The 21,490-nt window shown below is 35.4% G+C and overlaps 1 protein-coding gene across 1 annotated transcript; it reads right to left on the bottom strand.

Moving 5' to 3' along the window:
* Positions 1–8,707: 8,707 nt before the first annotated feature.
* On the bottom strand, positions 8,708–21,181 carry SNRPD1 (small nuclear ribonucleoprotein D1 polypeptide). The gene is made up of 4 exons (XM_016162660.2): positions 21,027–21,181; positions 14,395–14,471; positions 12,120–12,311; positions 8,708–10,069 (listed from the first exon to the last, which is right to left on the bottom strand). Exons 1-4 carry the CDS (start codon positions 21,038–21,040, stop codon positions 9,993–9,995), a joined length of 360 nt encoding a protein of 119 aa, XP_016018146.1. The 5' UTR covers positions 21,041–21,181; the 3' UTR covers positions 8,708–9,992.
* Positions 21,182–21,490: the final 309 nt, after the last annotated feature.

The raw sequence follows: 21,490 nt of genomic DNA, 5'->3' as shown, positions 1-21,490 counted from the left end.
AGAAATATACACTGATAGGTTTATATATGAAATATTTCAGATTTGCTTCAAAGTAATCTAGTGAGTCTGGATGGTGAGGAGTAAGGGTGGTTATAGATAAAACAAGTTTGGACATAAGTTGATGATTATTGAATGTGGGCAGTAACTACATGGAGGTTCCATGTACCCTTCTATTTTGCATTAATTATATTAGTTTTAGAATAGGTATCCCCTAGAGGGATTATATATCACTTCCATTATGTACTCAGCCATAATGAAAGTGGTATATAATCCCTCTAGGGGATACCTATTCTAAAGCTAATATAATTAATCAATATCTACCAACTCAAATGACTTCAAAATCCTGCTGAGAGGAGTCAGTGCAGCAATAAGTGATATAGAGAAAAATAAATGCTATATAATATCACTTATATATGGAATCTAAAAACCAAAACAAAACAAATAACCTAGTTCATAGATACAGAGAACAGATTGGTGGTTGCTGGAGGCAGGGGTTTAGGGGTGGGCAAAATGAGTGACGGGAGTCAAAAGGTACAGTCTTCCAGTTATAAAATAAATAAGTCACAGAGAGGTAATATACCGCATGGTAACTACTGTTTTGCATATTTGAAAGCTGCTAAGAGAGTAAATCTTACAAGTTCTCATCTCAAGAAAAAAAAATCTTCTAAACTATGTATGGTGATGAGTGTTAACTAGATTTATCATGGTGATTATGTCACACTACTGTATACAAATATCAACTCATTATGTTGTACACCTGAAAAGAACATAGTTGTATGTTAATTTTTACCTCAATTTAAAAAAGTACAAGCCCCAAGTCAGATGTGTCTGTCCCTTTTTATCTGAAAATAGTAGCTTTTCCAGAAGCCCTCAAGAGAGATTTCCATTTATGTATCATCGATTGGCCAAAAAGTTCTCAAGAAATACAAGATGGGCAAGAAAATAAATCTTTTAAAGCTCCACACCAAAGAATCCAACAAAATTGGATTCTTTTGGGAAGAGCAGGGAATGGATATTAGGTTGCCTACTAACAGTGTATGTGACAGAACCTACTTAACCCAAGGTTTCCAAAATTCAGATTTCCAATTTTCTGGCTCATTGTTGATCTCAATCCATCTTTAAATAAAACAGGAATGGATAGAGGAGTACATGTATGTATACATGTGTGTCACGTATATGTATTAGGAATTTGTGACCAAATTCATTTAAAGGGATTTTGTCTGTATCTACATTGCAATGTGTCGGGGTTTCAAAAGTGCCAGTTAACCATATCTCCTCTCTAGATTTTGAATCAAATTGAGAAGACAGATGGGGTCAGATTACCTGCTTTATTAGTGGTAAAAGCAGATAAAAGAACATAGTTTACCCAGTGTGTGAATCACACACAGAACAGAAAGCTACATAGTGTGGAGGACCTCCACACCTGTCTTTTAGCAGATGTTCCTGAGGAATGTCAAAAGAATACAGGCTCCTGTGGAGAGTGAGATAATAAACAAAATGACCAATCTCTTCAACCCTCAATATTTTATGAGCTCTATTCTATTCTATGGACTCAGGTAGGAATATAGAAAAAGGAAGGGACCTGTTGTTCCTATATGAAAGATAATTTTTTAGGTTTAAGTTTTCATGGATATTCTTTGAGATTAGTCATTTTATGAGAACATTTAGTAAAGGTTGGCTACCAATTATACAAATATGATTAGGAAACTCAAGCACATTATTTCTCACCAAAATATAATCCATAATAAATCTGAAATAAAAAATAATCCAGAGACCTTGGCTTAAATAAACATGCTTCCCATTGAAGTTTTTAGCAGAATGTTTGCTTTTTCTAAGTTAGATGCCCACAAAACAGCTACTCATACAGATTGTCAGTGTTACACAAAAAGGGTAAGTATATGAGAGACACTCTAAAACGGAGGATTGCAGTTTAGCGGGTGGAAGAAACTAGATTTAGGGTGAAGGTGACTAGTGGTGAGGAATAGATATGCAAGTGAGATGATTTAGATAAAAGATGTAAAGAATTGGTTTCTGCGATGGTTAATTTTATGTCAAATTGACGGGGTCATGGGGGTGTTCAGGTTATTTGGTAAACCATTATTTGTTTGTGTCTGTGAAGTTGTTTCTGGATGAGATTAGCATCTGAGTTGGTAGACTGTGTAAAGCAGATTGCCCAGTGAGGGTGGGCATCATCCAATCTATTGAGAGCTGGAATAGAAAAGCATGGAGGAAGACAGAATTTGCTTTTTCTGCCTCTTTGAGCTGGATGTCAGTCTTCTCTTGCCCTCAGACTGGAATCACCTCTCCTAAATCTCAGGCCTTTGGACTTTTGACTTACACCACTGGCTCTCAGGTCTGTGGACTCAGACTGGAACTACACCATGGGCTTTCTTGCAGATGGCAGACTGAGAGACTTCTTGAACTCCATAATTGTGATGCAATTCATTATAAGAAATCTCTTTTTATACACACACACACACACACAATTAATATTAGGGTTTTCTTTGGAAAACCCTAATACTAATATTGGCAACCCTAATATTGATCTCCTTTAATCTACCAGTACATTAAGATTCATATTAGCTACATCCTTCAGATTATGTACACTATTTCCAGCAGGAAGAAACAAAAATCTCAGGCCTCTTGCTCAAATCTTAAAACTGCATGAAAAACCCAGATTCAGATTGTACAGAGCTGTACATCAGTCTGTAACAAGCAGATGTGGAAGTGACTCTTGTATAATTGAAACACCCTGTTAGAGCCTAAAAGTCTCTTGTTGCATAAGGCCCTTCCTGGGAAAAAGGTAGCTGCTGAATGACCATTAAACTGCTCACAAATCAAGACACAAAAGAACACGGAAGCTCTAGTCTTGGAACTTGTCAGTCGCCTTTCCATGTTTTATTTTGGCTTCCAGAATAAAAATGATTCCTTGTTGTGGAAAGGCTGATTTTTTTCAGATGCATTGAATTAATCTGAGAGGTTCCCCAGAGTAGAAGGCTCAGGGACACTTCTGTCCTTAAATGGCTGGCTGGCTCTGCCACTATGAAGGTTGTTTATAGTAAAACAGGACAATTGTGGCTTTAGCTGCTTAGCCCTTCCCATCATCTAGGACCTACTTTTCCCCTGCAGACAGTCAGCAAGGGGTAATTATCATGAGATTATGGCAGTGATTTGAACAAGAGTTAATACGGAGGTTTTGTTTCCAGAAGCATAAAACTTGTTGGAATCCCATTTCAGTCATCAAGAAATAGGATGGGAAAAAAAAATTGGATGGCTTCTAACCTTCTCTCCCAGGGATAGGCTGACTTTGTGGAGTGCTTTCCTCACTAGCAGTCCTGGGGTAGACCTAGGTAAAAATCCGTTTGATGTTTAATTTTCCTGAGTCTCACTTAATGCAGGTGGAAATACTGTCTTATGATTTTTAATATAATTGTCATGATTTAAAATGTAGCAATATTCTTGGAGGAAAAAAACTGCCATTCAAACCCAGAAGGTAGTGTTTAGTCTCTTTAATTTGGCACATGAATGTTGCATTTCCTATTGTTATGGCAACACAGGATAAGAATATCCAAATGTCAGATAACTGACTGTTGGTGAGGATTTGGAAACTGGAACCCTTATACATTTTATACATTGTTGGTGGGAATGTCAAATGGTGCAGCCACTTTGGAAAAAGTCTAGCAGTTCCTCAAAGTGTTAAACAGTTACCGTATGATCATTAGTTCCATTATTAATGTATACACAAGAGAATTTAAAGCACACGTTTACTTGTACATGAATTTCATGGCATTATTATTCATAATAACTCAAATTGGAAATAACCCAAATGTCCATCAACTGATAAAATGTTGTATATCCATACCACAGGATATTAGCAATAAAAACGAAGTACTGACACATGTGATAACTTGGATGAACCTTGAAAAAATGCTAAGTCAAAGAGTCAATCCCAAAGGACCACACATTATGACTCCATTTATACAAAATGTCCAGAATAAAGACAGAAAGTAGATTAGTGGTTGCCTAGAGTTATGCGGAGAACAAGAGGAAATTGGAGGGCAATGAGATTTCTTTTTTAGGATAATTAAATGTTCAAAAACTGATAGTGATGATGGATGTACAACTCTGTAAATATACTAAAAGCAACTGAACTGGATATTTTAAATGCGTAAGCTGTATGATGTGACATCTCAAAAAGTGGTTTTAAAAAAAATCTAAATCTCAACAAAAAATTCAAACATATATAGTTAAAAATAAAATTTCAGAAAAATAAAGTTTAAAATCTAAAGAAAAGTTATATTAAAAATACTTGAAATCGGTTATTCTGATATATTTACTTGAACTACAAAGTATCTTCCAACACTGACACAAATATAACATTATATACCAAATCAACTAATTAGTTATCAATTGCAACAAGTTATCACAAAGTATTCACCAGAAAGAAAAACTACTTAAAAGTTTACCCTCTAAGAGTTACCATTCACCCATGGATCTCAGTGCCTTATCTCAAATGCCAGTTTCCCCACATTTTTCAGGAATGTGACTACCCATATTTAATAATAAAAAATATGTATTCAAACATAACCTCTAAATATTGTATAAGAAAATTTCCTTGTCATTCTGTTTCAAAAGACACATCAATATAGGACTTGGTATACTTACAACTTAACCAAAGTGAAGGGTATCATCACCTTTTGCCTCTCTGTTGCTAACAGGTAGCCAGAGGTAGAACAGGTAAAAGTTATATTACATAGATGCATTAAGAGGATGAGAATACAGGTTGTCCCTCGATAGCTGATCAAGGAAATTTGGCCTTAAAGTCAGAGCTGGCCAGAAAGCCTACAAATAAAGAGGTTGTGAACCACTTACAGCTAGGGTTTTGTTGGCTTCCATACCCATCACTAACTCTCCAGACCTGCATCAACCAACCTACTACTACAAAATTAGACTATTTCCAATTCTGCAGTTTCATCCTGTCAGGACCATAGCAAAAGAGGTCTAGTTTACCAATCCACCTATAAACAATGAGTTGTGTATCCTCCAAGCAAGAACAGAGAGAAAAGTTTTTTCCCCAGGGGAGCTGAAGAGGTGGTCATAACGTACAATACCGGTATACAAGGCCAATTGTCAAAATTTCAGAAATGCTGTGAGCTGGTTAACAATATGTTGGTAGTTTGAAATTGCCATGGCAGCAGTCAACAAATGCTGCCAATTGTTAAACATTTACCGTCAAACCACAGGCTGGCGATGGATGGCCTCTGAAACATTTCTATCAAGCCCTTATGTTTATTAAACAAATATAAATATAGCAAACGTCCACCTCTTGTGCCCATACTCACCAATACCACTTTTGGATATAATGTAGCTGATGTAATACTTAATTTTCCTTTAGTCCAATTTTCAAATTCAGCTTTGAAAATTATGTAATTTTACACAGAACATACACAGGAATAGTTAGCTAAACCACATGAAACTGATGTTTTACAGGTCAAGACACTCAAATATCAGCAATTTCATATAGTTCAACTTAAGTACATCCATCATCTAGCTTAAATAACACCCAGTTAAAATTCATGTGTCCTCTCTTCACATTCCCCTACATCCATCCCTCGGAGGTGACTGCTCTACTGAATTTATCATTCTCATACACATCTCTAAATGTTAACCATGTAAGCATTCTTAATCAAGTTTCACATTCCTTTATATAGTTAGTTATGTCAAGCTATATGTATTTTGCTACTCACATTTGCTTAATATTGGGACTCATCCACGTCGATACACTTTTCCTGTTGAACATTTTGGACAGTGTTGTTTTCCTTTTAATTAAGAAGTGTGATGAGTATATCTTTATAATTAAACTTCTATCAGCTTCCCTCGCTCCCCCTATCCCCAGGACTCTCAAATGAAATCCTGGATCAAATCACAGAAAAAAAATTTTAGGTTTTTGAGATATCGTGACAAAATGCTTAAAATTTTTCAATTCAACCTCCCATCAGCCTACTCTAAATGGTCTACCTTCATAGCAAGCACTACTAAGAAATTAACCAAAAATGAAATCTGGCTGAAATTTTCCTGGAAAAAAAAAAGTTCCACTTTTTCCTATTCTACGAAAATGATGAATCTCCTATGGCCTCTACTCTACATTCTTCAGCATGAACACTGGAGCCAATTTACCAGTTAAGAATACAGGATTCTTGGACACAAGATTTCCACTAAATTCCAGCTCTGCTGATTAAAAACTGTGGGACTTTAGGCAGTTACCGCTCTTTCTGAAACCAGAAAACACCATCTGCTATACAGAATTGTTGAGGGTTAAAAGAAATAAGACATAAAGGGCGTAGAGTAAGCACACTAATATGTCAGATGACAAGGGTAGTTAATAGTGTCCACCACAATCCTTTTTTGGAAACTGTATTAAAATCTATAAACTAATGAGAAAACCTTGGCACAGAATAAGCATTAAATTCGTATTAGTTAGCATACTATCAATAAAGAACTTAAAAATTCACCAGATTGTGTTACACCTATAAATTAGAAGAATTAATATCTCTATGCTGTTCAGTCTTCCCACCCTGGAATATTAGTTTTGACTCATGAATTTAAAAAAAAGCTAGAACAAATCTTGCCAGTTCCACAAGGGCTTAAAGAGGGAAAAATTACAAAGTTCTAGAAAACATGGAAAACTCTTATTTTCCTTGCAGATTCACAATGCACATTACTCTTTACAAAGTAGTTGTATTAACTCATATGGCTCTTTACTTAATAGCCAATCACACTAATTTCTGTAGTTCATCAAGTGTAAGACACCAATTTTCAGATGCACGTGTTACTTTACATACTACTAAACAATTTACACCATTTAGGACCTTTCTTAATTTCAGATATTAAAAAAGTATACTTCGAAAATCCATCTTCAGGCCCCAGGTGCACCCCACGAGTGTGGAAGGGGGCATCTCACCTTCAGAGATCCAGTTCTTAAGGGGAAGTGGCAACATCCATGGGTCAGGGGTGGGGGCGGGGCAGGGAATTATAGAGGGGAGAAAAACAAAACAGCAAAAAATCCATCTTAGTATGTACTTTCACTGTGGCAACAACATACATATACTGGAGTATAATCTTACTAAAATATGTTAAGTAATGTCATTCCTCATTAGTCACAGGTTCTGTATTTGGAAAGTCACCTAAAGTCACTTGCAAAAATCTTTAACTCTAAAATCAATAGTCGGTGCTTTCACGGTCATACATGAACATGCATAGAAGCAGCAAAAATCTGTCACCTGATGCATGTGTTATCAGCAGAGGCTGACTTGTTTCAGCTTTCATATTATTAACAAATGTTCTTTTCAATGGTCTATTTAGAGCCATTTTGTGTACTTTGTACTTTTTGTTCGTGATTTTGTTTAAAACCACAAACAGCCCATGAGAATAGTACTTACAGCACAAGAAGGCTGTCATCTGCCTTTTGGAGAAAATACCTGTGTTAGAAAACCTTCATTCAAGGAATGAATTATAGTTCTGTCATGAATTCCATGTAAATGAATCTATAAATTTGTCCTTAAACAGAAACACACATAAAACAAGGTTATGTATTCATCAGTTGAAAACGTGACCAGAGGTCTATAGGAATCCAACCCTGTATTTTCCCTAGGAGAACTGGTTCAGTATTCACTAACTCAGGGTTTGCAGCAACTTTATAAAGCTACCACAAATAAGAAATCTTCTGCATTTGACATCTAGAGTCTTTGCCACTATTCTTTTGTAAATTGAATCTCATATTATGTACTAACCTTACCCAAAATATAAAATACACAAATACTTTTAAAGCTTTACTGAGAGGAAAAGCTGGTTCAAATAAATGGAACACTACAAAGAAAATGGTAATTCTGCAAATTCCTTTTCCTTTTCTAAAGTATGCCCCCTAATATTTTTGGATCCATAAGAATTTTCACATTAAATGATAAAGACAATAACAGACATACTTTTTTTATTGCTGTTCTAACTGTAATGTCTCTAGAAAATGTTTGCTATTAGTTTAAGATGGACTTCTTTGTCATGTTAAGAAAGTATCTTTCAGTTTAGGTTTCTAGGAATAAGTGCTGTATTATTAAATGTCATTCTGACACTATAGAAGATCATATGAAATTTTGTTTCACTGCTGACTAAATACATTTCAAAATACTAAGCATTCTCACATAATCGACTTAATTATAAGATATCAAAATACGCTGTGAAATTTGAATTTCTAATATTTCATTTACAGCATTCTACCTACATGCAAAATAAATTTAAAAAATCTCTAAATTTCACAAAAACCTTAAGCTTTAAAAGGTATCAGGATATGTACAAAATAGAGCAGCACTAAAATCCCATGTACTTTTTTTTTGGGGGGGGGGAAGTGGAGCAAGAGAAGCATATTACAGTCTGGTCTGTTTTTCATTCATACTGCAGTGCTTCCTTTATAGCTAATAATGGCAATCAGTTCAAACAGCTTTTTCTTCGCATGATTTCTTTTCATATAAAAATAATGACCAATAGTGAAATAAATTCAATCTAGTAACCACCGTGGTTTAGTATTACATTTAAACTGTTACTAGACTGGTTTCACATCGCAAACATTTAGACATTAAAACTCACAAAACATAAACTTTTTATGTTACATTGGCATATGATTTAAAATCAAAATAAGAAACCAAAACACAGTAGATAATTTGGAGTACTCTTTATCATCAGTGTCGTCATAATTTGCAATTACTTATCAATGTTTATTTAATTCCTCTTCCCTTTTAGTCTATTAAGCACCATGAGGGCAGGATTCAACGTATGTTTATTAGCTTCTGCTAGGTCTTTTTTTTTTGCTCCCTTCAAATCTCTCCACCTTGCTGCATTACTGGGCTCCCATGCCTTCCACGTGGGTTCAAGTAATAGCAGCATCAAAGATCAGAGGATGGAAAAGGATGAGACACGCACATATATCACACACGAATGTTCTTGCCATTTCTCAATTTATGTAACCCTCTCAACAAGGCCTAAAACCTTCTTTTTAGACAACAATCTTTGCAGAAAATTTCACTTAAAAAACAAAACTCTACAAGCATAATTAAGTGAAAATACAAATTTAGTTGTCCCTAATCCTGTTTTTTTTCTTTAAGCATGTAAACAAATGGTAGTAAGTTTTACAAGCAATTGTATATGCTGAGAATTTTTCTTTCAACTTAACCAATTAAAACAATTTTTAAAAGTCCCTATTAATTACTGGAAAGAATCCAGTTTTGTCATCAAATAAAGGTCTTTTTCCTTTGGTTCTCAAAGGACTCCTTGTAAAAGTACTTGATAAAGGATACACTAACAGGTACATTTCACATTAGTATGTTTCAACACTGCTTAGAACTGATAATTTAGTGAACATGTTCTGCAGTTTCAATCCAGGAGAATATAAAACTATATTCTATGAGAGCCTAGTGAAAAAAGTAAAACAAAACTAAAAAAACATTAACAATCAGGACAAAATCAATTACTCTTGAATTAGATGACTATTACCTTTTACTAAAGACCTAAGTCTCCATGGAGTAAAACTCAGGGTAGAAGATCAATTTTAGACCCCATTCCATAGAACTTTAGCTTCTGAAATACCCCAAAAGTACATTACTTCACTTGTAAGGAAGGTTTTACAGAAAATGAGTCTAAGTAAAACAAAATTCATACTCAGTGCATGTGAAGTAAAAAGGTATATATTCTATAGTATTCATAAAAGAAATAATCTTAGTTAAAAACATTAAAAGCCTGATCTAAGAATGGAATTCTGAGACTTCCTAGCAGTAATGCTCATTTCTTACTGTGTTAATATGTGTGAATTATTAACTTAATTTGATATAGTCAATAGACAACTGTCCTACATTTATGTTTATTAAAAATTGACATCAACAAACCAAACCTGTACAAAAAAATATCCCAAATCACATATCACTTTGAAACAGTAATCTTGAGAGACATTATCGCCTAGGACCCCCTCTTCCTCTGCCCCGGCCACGTCCTCGTCCTCTTCCTCTGCCCCGGCCTCTTCCTGCAACTGAGGGAAGGAAAAAACAAGGCAGGGTAAATTCTCTTCTGTGCTCTTACCCGGACACCACAAACAGCATCTACAGCCAAGAAAACTTTAACTCAGCTTCTCTTAAATGTGACCTTAGTCACTGCTGCCAACACATTATCATGCAGAACCAAGATTCTTTACTGCAACATTTGTTTAACTATATTTCCTGAGAAATTAATCAAGTTTTAAAATATTTTTTCTTTGTATCATGTCTCAAAATCACCACAAAATGAAATGCAAATCATTTAAACTTCACGAAATGAGATTATCATACCAATGGAACAAAACATGGAACACTATGTGCCAGATTTTGTTACTGAATAGAATACACACAAGTTAACTGAAAGTCAATGAAATTTAAAAATATTGTATCAAGTAACAACCTCAAAACTCTTCAAAACCTTAAGTCATTTGTTCCTAGCATAATCTAGTATTTTAATCCATATAGCAATATCCCTGTTACCTGGTTATCCTAACTCTACTTGAAAATCACGATGACCGAAAATTCATACCCAAATGAACTTATTTTATCTTGGACAGATAGGAATGTTAGAAAAATCCTGACTTGGAGTTCAAGTCAGTAACATTCTGAATTTCTACCTATTATTTCCAGTCTTATCAGTTAAAGCAATAGGGTAAGTCTATGACTTCTGTTAAAACAAGGCAGATTAACCACATTCTCTAATCCCTTCTGAAATATTATTCATATAGAAAAGGAATAAAAATGGTAAATACCCATAAGGACCACCTCCCACCCTGCTGCATAAAAAAGCAGAAGAAACACAGTGGTTGAAAGATTTCAATGAATTAAGTCAGAAAGTAGATTTACAACAGTAAATGTTTAGTAAAGGAAGAATAATTCCTAAAAGACCTAGGACCTTGAAAACCAGGGGTGAGATGATGAGGCCACTGGGCTGAAAACAAACAAAAAAATGGCTGACAATCCTTATGGTTCTTAGCGTGTAAGGAAAGTCTCAAAATCATTATATTAAGTGACTGTCTATAAAATACTGAGCCTCTTTCTCCTTCCCTGCTCCTATAATGTTGGCTGTGAAGTATATATCTCCCACAATAGGTGACTAGAATCTTTTTGTGAGAAAACCAGCTTCGAAAAGATTTCCAGATAATGAAATCTGGGTCTCTTCATTGAAGAAACCAACTCATTTCTGAACCACCCTATAGTGATACCCACTAGCTGAAGAGTCTAGCCTTCCTTCCCAGAACTTCTCTTTTTGGGTCTTTGTTAAATAATACATGGCCAAAGTGCAAGATACTTAAGACTTCAACTTAAAGACCAAATAAAGATATTAAATAAAGAAAAAACAATGTTAAGTACAGAATAAAACTTCAAAAACAAAAACAAAAATCCCCAAAACTGTAATTAAAATCCTATCAGTTAATATCCTATACAATAGTTTTCAGATTAAAAATACATCCCTAAAATAAGAGTCTTTGAAAAGTCAGAGGAGGAGGAGGCTTGAACATTAAATGCATGCTAGATTAGAAGACTAAGGTCAAGGAAATTTCTCAGAAAACAAAACAAAAACAGAAAAATAAGAAAAGATACTTAGAAGACTCAATTATTAAGAATTCCAAGAAGAACAGATCAAAAGAGGAAAAATTTATCAAAATTCCAGACATAAATTTCTTAGCTCTAAAAGTCAAGAATATCCATACTGAAAGGGTGTACCAGGTACCCAGGGAAAAAAATGGAGGAAAAAAGAGAGGACAAGCAAAGACCCCAAGGTAAGTCATTAAAAAATTTCAGAATACCAGGAACAAAGATTCAATCTTCCAAAGTGTGTAGGAGGTGGTGGACCAGGCCACACACAAAGATACAGGAAGAATGGTATCAGTGTTTTTAATAACAACACCAGTAACAATAATAAATACTCTATGAACTTGTGACAACTAAAGGCAACTATAAAAAAAAAAAGACCTGTGTTGTTTGCAAATGTTTATATTTTGAATAGTGGATTAGGGTATAAAAACACCATTCACAAAAACATTTATAATCCTTCAAACTTACCAGCTTCCCTTTTCTTAGATTTCACCTTTGGTTCAACATCCACAAGTAGTGTATCCAGAGGTAAGCTGTCCGGCAGAATAAAATACCGAATGTTATTTCCTCGAATACTCAGTGTTTCCAATTGTACGGGTTCTCGGTTCTTCAGGGTCATTTTCACAGCTTTAAGATGCGTATTCATGCTGACATCTACACCTAAAAAAGAAAAAAAACAGGGCAATTATTAGCACAATAAGGCAACCAATTATGCTACCAAGTTACCAAGTTACCGTAAATATATTACAAGAGTACCGTTCTGCTACATTGCAGGTGTCCATGACATAATTATGTGAAGCTGGTAAATGGAGGAATATTCTCAGCATAAACGAAAAACCTTCCCTTTGTAGAGACTTTTCCTAGCATGTCAATGTTTTGCATATGTTTACAGAAATGAATGCAGCAAGCCATGGAGGAACCCTGACTACTATACATGCCTATTCCCACTGTCCCCATGCATTCTCCTCATATTTCAGGGTAGATAATGTCTATTGCATAGTTCTCCCTTTGTCTCCATAAATTCCTTACACCCCATTCCACTAAGCTATCTTCACCTCTGCTTTAAAAATAAAGTCCTCTTATGTACAGTAATAGTTTTCCTTATTACCAGGAATTTAACATACCTTAACTTTTTTAAAAAATGATAGTTACTCTTTTTGTTAATATTTGGATTACTAGTTGAAATGTTTTTGAGTGCTCTGACTCAAACTATTTTTTTCATTAAGTCACAATTTTTAGTATGAGATTTTGCAAAATAAAAGCAAGATTTTCTAGGATGAATATATGGTATTACAGTAGAAATACCTGATTCTTGGGGAATCCTTACCAATATTTCTGCACACTATAACTAAAGATCTAGTTAATTTCTATCACTAGAAAGTTAAGGCCAGAAAAACATGAATTCTCTTTCCCAACATCCATCTCAATCTACTGTCTTATTATTATGTTTTCCTCTCTTCTTCCAAAATTAATATACTCTTGATACATTCCATCTCCATGGGGATCTTGATCCATCAAGGGAGAAGAAAAAAAATAAGATTCATGAGCTGCTTCTATGTTCTGGGAACTGCATGCTTAGACATTTTAATTTAATCCTTAATATCCCTATGGTAAGTAGCATGATTACTTCTACTGTGAGGACTAAAATATTTATTCAAAAAGGATATAAGATATTTGAAATAATGAATGTCAGTAGAGGAGGAAAGTAGATTTTGCTCCCCCACCGTACTGAACTCCCCCTCAAACATCATCTATTAAGTGTCTACTATATGTTAGGCAAACCTTGCATTATGTTATTTTTGTGTTTGTGTGTCTTCCATCACTAGATTTTGAGTTCCTAAAAAGCACAGAGCTCAGGAAAAAGCAGATTAAATCACTGTATACAGAATTTTAACAGGACAGCAAGTGCACTTCCTCAGATATGGTCAAAGACTGTATCAAAACCTTACACTGCACTGATTTCTTTCCAAAGTAACTAGCATTGCAAAGTTCTAGTATACTAACAAATAATACTGTATGTTTCTCTTGGTTTGCTCGAAGCTTGATTTATGTGTTAAAAATTATTTATAAATTTATAATTTAAATATTTCATTTGGCTCATTAATTCATTTGAAATTTTGTAGTTCGGGGTGGGGGGGGGAACATCTACTATGAGTGAATCTCAGTGGCCTTAAAATATAAAACTACATAAGCAATATCATTAAAGCAAACAGACACATAAAAAGTCTGAAATACTCCAAAATGTTGTGCCAAGTGATTATCTTAGTAATGTAAAATTATGGTTCCTCACCACACCCTCTCCATTTCCCGCATATTTTTTTTTAACTCAAGATAATCAGATATGGAAACCTCAACCTCTATCTTCAAGAACTTTACAATCTAACAGGGGACACGAAATCCTAATAAAAGTAAAATGTATTTTGGAAGATATAACATTCCAGGCAGAAGGACATACACAGGCAAAAGCATGAAAAGCATGAAAGCAGGAAAACAGGGGTCACGAATAGGATAATGAGTTATCCAGTTTGGTCTTAACACAAATATTTAAGGTAAGGCTTAAGTAAGAACGTCCATGAAATAATCCAAAACAAAATAAAAAGAGAGAGAGAGAGAGAGAGAGAGAGATTTGTATTACAATAATGTTCATTTAAAAACCAAAAAAAAAAAAAAAAAAAAAAATTTTGGCCTGCAGGTGGAAGAGATGGAAAAAATAAAGTGTTATAAAGCACTCCAACCTCCATACCTGTGATTGTTCCATGGACCTGTGTCCCATTCTTTAATTCGATGGTTACAGTTTCATGACTCAATTTCATCAAAAATCTATAAAGACAGCAGGAATAAAATAATAAATTTTCATATTTAACACTTTAAAATCATGTTTTTTAAGTCAAAGGGTAAAATTTTTAGATACTGAAAATCTGTTTAGATACCATCTGTATCAATTTCTATTAATAATCTACATAAAATTTCACATTTCCCTGATTAAAACCTTAACATTTAAAAGGAGCATAATAATAACAGAAACTGTTGTTTGGAAATTTTTGATTCTCCAAAACAGTGGTCCCCAACCTTTTTGGCACCAGGGACCAGCATGCCTATGAGAATTTAATGTCTGATGATCTGATGTGGAGCTGAAGTGATGATGTTAGCACTAGGGAGCATCTGCAAATACAGACGAAGTTCCACTCTCTCACCAGCGCTCACCTTGGGCTGTGCTGCCCAGTTCCTAACAGGCCATGGACTGCCATGGATTGGTAGCGGTCCATGGCCTGAGGGTTGGAGACCCCTGCTCCAAACCATTATGCAGCATCCATGCAGAGATTCTAAAGTTGTTATAAGCCACAAAATTGAAATCAAGAAATTATATGGATGAAGGTGGTCAAAAGGTACAAATTTCCAGTTATAAATAAATATGTATCGGGGGTGTAATGTACAACATGCTGTGTGGCATAATGGAAAGCTGCTAAGAGAGTAATCTTAAAAGTTCTCATCACAAGGAAAAAACTTTTTTGCGGGGTATCTATATGAAATGATGGTTGTTCACTAAACCTACTGAGTAATCATTTCAAAATATATTTAAGTCAAGTAATTAAGATATACACCTTAACCATATACAGTGCAGTATGTCAATTATATCTCACTAAAAATGAAAGAAAAAATTATAATTGGTAGTAAAAGATTAAATGCTTATGTACACGCAGAATAAAGTAAAAATCTTTTTAACCCCTTCCATGTGTGCAGGGATATTCTTCTACACCATTTTCTATCCATTCATAAGCATATACATAAAATGTTTTCACCTATTTTGGGCCAGACTTTAATGACTTCTGTAACTTGTAATTCTCATTTAGCAGTTTATATTATGAGATTTTCATGTCTATATATACTTATCTACCCCAAATCCTTTTATGCAAATTCTCACCAACACTAATTGTTACCAATCTTCTAACTTTCTGTCAATTTGAAAGGGAAAAGGGGCAATTTGCTTTTACTTATTACTTGCAAAGTTGAATATCTTTTAATGGGAAATTTGGATTTCTTTTGTGAATTACCTATTCATATTATTCACGCATTTCAACTACATTGAATTTTTCTTTCATTTTTTACCAGTTTGCCATAGCCATTCAAGTTTGTGGTTTTCTTTAGTCATATTATCTTTTTTTTTAAATTTTACATTATTAAATTTGTGAATCCTCCTTGGGTATGTATTTGTTTGGAAAGATGGTTCCCATCCCCAGATTGTAAAAAGTCTCTTATTTTCCTCTAGCTTTATATTTAGAATTTTAATCCATCTGGAATTCATCTCTTTTCTATGCAGTGGGAGGCAGAAATTTGCCTTTATTATTTTCCCCAATTGGATAGCCAGGTGCCTCAATGTTTACTGAATAATCCATCCATTTCCCACTTCATCTATTCTTTTGTTCTCCCCAATGTCTTATTATGAAACATTGCAGAGGAAGAAAAGTTGAAGAATTCACCAATTACTGAAATGTTGCCATTTGTTTGTGTTCCCCTACACACACCTTAGTTTCATATCATCTAAAAGTAAATTTGCAGGCACTTCAGCATGCGTTTTTCTAGTGAGAACATTCTCTCACATAACCATTAATATCACATCTAGAAAAATGAATAGTCCCATAGTATGATCTAATATGTGGTTTATATTCACAGTTTCTAATCTTTAATATACTTTGTACAGCCTATCATAGCATCTATCACAGTAAATGGTACATGCAGGATTACCTATTTTTCCCTCTATTATAGTATTGTTGACGGTAAGGTTTATGGCTTTTAATATAATCCTGGATTGTAACAGGCACTGAAACTTTTGGCTGAAATAATAAAAACCAGCCTTAAAATACTTTTTTAGTGGTATAGAAAGCCACAACAAAAAGGGAAATCAGCATTCTGCTATGGCAGCCACTGAGAAGCAGCAGCCATGGCTCTGTGCTACCCCACAGCATGGGCCTCAACAAGAGCCAAAAGGTGACCAATAATGTGAGCAAGCCGAGGCACAACTACCACTGCGGGCACCTCACCAAGCACACCAAGATCCGAGAGATATGCGGCTTTGCCCTCTATGAGCAGCGCCACAGAGCTGCAAAAGGTCTCTAAGGATATGGGGGCCCTGAAGTTCATCAAGAAAAAGGTGGGAACACACATCCAAGCAAAGAAGAGAGAAGAGCGGAACAATGTCCTTGCAGCCATGAGGAAGGCAGCAGCTAAGGACTAAGCCCCATCCCTTCCATGTGTAATAAAACCTTTTCAGAAAATAAAAAAAAAATAAAAAAAAAATTTAAAAAAGGGAGATGAAATTAGACCAGTGTGTTGAATCCTTTTTTTACTCTCAATAAATTGGTACTGCTTTATTTCACCAGACAAGAATTCTTTAACTTAGCTCTTTAACTTAGTCTCTCAATAAATTGGTACTGCTTTATTTCACCAGACAAGAATTCTTTAACTTAGCTCTAAATTTAATAATCATTTATAACTATATTAGCTTAGAATTTTCACCTAATAGTTTACTTCCATTATCAAGTTTTGGGTTTTTAAAAAATCTTTTAGGAGCATTCGACATCTTGCTTCCTAGCAATGTCATCAATTTGACTTAAAATCTTGTATTAAAAAAAAATCTTTTATTTTTATTGACCCACTCATTAACTTTTACTTTTATAAAAGCTCTTTCATATCATTTTTGGAAGTAGGCAGGATTAAAGTAAAAATATAATACCTTAGTAATCAAGCAATCTACCACATGGAAGTAAAAAGGAAAACCAGAAAGCAAAAAAGACATCTGAAACAATTAAAACACATTTCAGAAAGTCCAAAAACATTTCTTTGATAAATAATAGTATTTATCATTACATATTAATGGTAGTCCCTGTGCTGGGTAATGAGGATTAAAAATGAATAACAGTAGGCCCCACAAGGAGCTCAAACTCTAGTAGGAAGGACACATGTAAGATATTTTAAAAGCAACTAAATTGTAAAACCCAATAGAGATACACACAGGTTTTAACTAGGTACATAATGTAGCATGGGTAGTAGGGAGTCAGATCTTAGTGGACTTCTAGTAAGAAGCCTGAAAAGGTGGAAATACGCAGCAAAAAAAGACAAGAGCAAAGATATGGTAGTAAGGAATAGCACAATGTACAGAGAAATTATAGGTACTACCAATGGAAGAAATATTAAGTCCAAGAGAATGAGTAGGGAAGTTAGGCAAGTTCCTTTCGTGGAGAGTCCAAGCTCTGTTAAAGAAGTCCTTTAGGAGAGCTACTGAAGGGTGTTCATCAATGAAATACAGTGCCAGGGTCATGTTCACATTGGAAGACAAATTAGGTGGCTAGAGCAGTACAGAGATTAAAGTTACAGTAATCAAGACATAGGAACAACAAACAGATCAATGAAACAGTATAAGGTCCAGAAATAGACCCACATTTATATAGTCAAGGTGCTCATGGGACTGCCAAAGCAGTCCGATGGGTAAAGAAGACCTTTTTCAGCAAATGTTGAGATCCATAATAGGAATTTATATTCCATAAAAATATGAAATAACTGGAAATTCATATAAAAAAATGAACCTGGACTCCCAATGCACACCACTTACCAAAATTAATTGAAGATGGATCACAAACCTTAAAAGTTAAAATCATAAAGCTTTTAGAGGAAAACACTGGAGAATAACTTCATGGTTTGAGTGTAGGCAAGTTTCTTTAACAGTAAATAGAGAGCAATAACCATAAAAGAAAAAGCTGGTAAATTAAGACTTCCTCAAAACAAACTTCTGCTCACCAAAGACATTACTAAGGAAATGAACAAGCAAACCACAAACTGAGAGAAATTATATGAACAGGACTAATATGCATAATACATAAAGAATCACTACAACTCTTGTTAATTAAAAGAAAGAAAGCAGTCAAAATCAAACTCTTCACAAAGATGGTGAATAAGCAGGTGACAAAGTACTCACCATCATTAGTCACAACTAGACTACTACTACTAAACAAGCACTAAAACGGCTAAAATTAAACTGACAACAACAAATGCTGGTGAGGGTGTGGAGCAACTGGAATTCTAATATACTGTTGGTGGGACTGTAAAATAGTACAACCACTAAGGATAATGAACTGGCCGCTTCTTATGAAACTAAATGTATACCTATGCTATGATTCAGCAGCTCCACTTCTAAGCAATTACCTGAAAGAAAATGGAAAAAAAAGACTTGCACGAGAATATTTAAAGCCGTATTAAAGAAAATATGTAAATAACTTTAAAACACACAGTGGACTACTATTTACTAATAAAAAGAAACAAGTTAATGATGCAAGCCACGATGTGGATGACGAGTAAAAAAAATTTTACACAAAAAGAATGCATACTTCATAATTCCAAATATATGACATTCTAGTACAAGCAAAACTAAACTAAATGGAAGAAATTGGCTGCCTTGAGGTGTGTGTGTGTGTGTTGGGGGGAAGGAGGGAGGGTATGGAACCAGAGACTGGAAAGGGTTTGAGGAAGCTGAGGTTTTAGTAATGTTCCATATCTTGATGGTGGTATAAATTTTTCAAGATTGGGAAATGTACACTAAAATTCATTCTATATTTATCTCAAAAGGTAATAAAAAACCATGGGTGAAAAAAGGAAGCCTGAACAGCTCAGTGGTGGCAATTGGAATGGTAGGGAGGGTATCATGGGCAGGAGAAATAGACACTATAATTTCAGCCTAGAAACCAAAAAGATCAGAATTCTTTTCTGATGAATCCTTCATTATCTGAATTATTTCTGTTTACTGAGACTTAGATATTCAGATAATAATCAAATACTCAGATAACATGGTATCCTTCAGTATCCAAACGCACATTATTTAAATTGAAAAACCAAAGAGAACTGGATAGAGAAATATTTCTATCAGGTAGATAAAAATGTCAAAAACTGGCAATTTATCAGGTATCAGAATTATCTAGACAAGAAGAAGTTAAGATGATTCCCAGGTTTTCGGTTAGGGTGACAGTAAGATGACAGTGCCACCAACTGAGGTACAAAAATAAAAAAAGTCAACCGAAAATGCGAACCAGTTAGACACACACCCATTTTCTTGGTGCAAAATACATCATCGTCCAGTAAGAAGAAATTTTGTTTCTATATTCTAAGACACAGAATAGGATTCAATACAGCCTTTAAATTAACAGAAAAATTTTGTTACAAGAAATATCTTTAAAAGCGACAAACTGATTTCAAAGAGCATGCCAGGTACTGAGAAACTGCTCAAAAATATACTTTAAATTATCTGAGATGTTTTTATACAGTTATAGTACAAATAAAAACGGATTAAAAGTTAACTTTAAATGCCCTCTCTATAAACTCCACTCTGAAGGGTTTTATGTTATTTCAAACATACTAGAAATTTACTTGTCTGTCTTCACCACAAAACAGAAAAGTTCCAACAAGGCAGGGACTTTACCTTTAAAAAAATACATTACCAGCGAACAGTGTAACAGGTGACGCTGAGAATTCCTGACTCAATAGGCAATAAACTAGCTAAATTATAATGGCTGGCTTAGTTATTATTAACCTTGAGGTTCTCAGCCTCAAAAAAAAAAAAATACTAAAACCAAATATATCAGTAGGTTTACTAACCAAGTTTAAACATGAGATATAAAATGGAAGAAATACCGATTATTCTTGTAATCAGGCATGAATGCGTAAAGCGATTCTGCCTCAAGTTGGGAAGTTTTTTCCTAAATCCAAGACCCACTCTATGGTGAATGTTGAATAACCTTAACTCTGGAGAGTATCAAAAAATAAACTAAAATATAACTTATAAAGTACATCCCTGATTTAAAACTTTTCGGAAATGAGTTTCATTATTCTCCAGATAAACCCCTGCAGCTTCTAAGTACTCCTTTAAAACGCATTAATTGAAACTATTTATGCAGAGAATACAATTTTTCTTTACGTCTCCCACGTTCTCACGGAGCATGGCCCTAGTTATATTTGCTAGTTCCTGAGAGCTGAGATGAGCCCAAGTACGAGTTCCACGCGAAATGCAAATCGGTAGGTAACTGAAAGCAAGATCTTGTAAGCCTGGCGCTGCACCTTTAAGGCTTCTGAGACACTGGGTGGGAAGAAACGGCTCGGCCTTTACGTCCAACTCTTGGACGACACGCAGGACCCCAGCTCGATCCAGTCTGAAAGCCAGGCCGGGAGCGCCGGCGCAGCCGAGATAGGGCGGGAGCGACGGGCGCCGGAGAACGTTACCAGGCCGCGCACGCACGCGGCTTTCGCGCCTCCAGCAACGAGTGCAGCCCAGCCACCCGCTCACAGCCCAAATTGTCCCTTCGCAGTCCTCATTCTGCTTGGTCACCTGCTTACCTCACGAGCTTCATCCTAGCTGCGCCGTCACTCTTTCGGTCCGAGAGTGCACAAAATCCGACAACCGAGGGCCTACAGACTGGAGTATGAATGGCCGGAAACGCCTACTCCCGGGGCTGCAACGTAAAGAGCGCGCGGAGCGCTGCGGACGCACGGCGGAAGCGCCGAGTCCGCGTTGAGTCGCACTCCCTTCCGCCCCCGAGGAGCGCTACTGCGGCCCCTGGCGGCTGGAGGTGTGCCTTGCGACTGCTAAGGCCGTTTGGGGGCGGGTCTAGGGGGAAATTTCCTATTAGAGGGAGATTTGAAGAGATTATATTCAATTAGTGGGCGCTTTAGAATGGCAGTCCGCCTTGTATTATGTAGTGGCAATTATACCCGTGAGCGAAAGGAAGTTCTGAGAGAAGCTCAAAGAATTATGCTAATTATGCTTCCAAACCAGGAACCTCAGCGTTACTTGATGGATC

This window comes from Rousettus aegyptiacus, unplaced genomic scaffold, assembly GCF_014176215.1.
Source record: "Rousettus aegyptiacus isolate mRouAeg1 unplaced genomic scaffold, mRouAeg1.p scaffold_m13_p_12, whole genome shotgun sequence".
Taxonomy (NCBI): domain Eukaryota; kingdom Metazoa; phylum Chordata; class Mammalia; order Chiroptera; family Pteropodidae; genus Rousettus; species Rousettus aegyptiacus.
Note: the sequence above shows the minus strand (reverse complement) of the source record. Positions and strands in the feature narration are given on the sequence as shown.

Coding starts and splice junctions, on each gene's coding strand:
- SNRPD1 (XM_016162660.2), bottom strand. Junction 12,312..14,394: donor GGTCCATGGAACAATCACAG/GTATGGAGGTTG, acceptor TTTCTTTTTTAG/GTGTAGATGTCAGCATGAAT. Junction 10,070..12,119: donor ATCTAAGAAAAGGGAAGCTG/GTAAGTTTGAAG, acceptor TCCTTCCCTCAG/TTGCAGGAAGAGGCCGGGGC.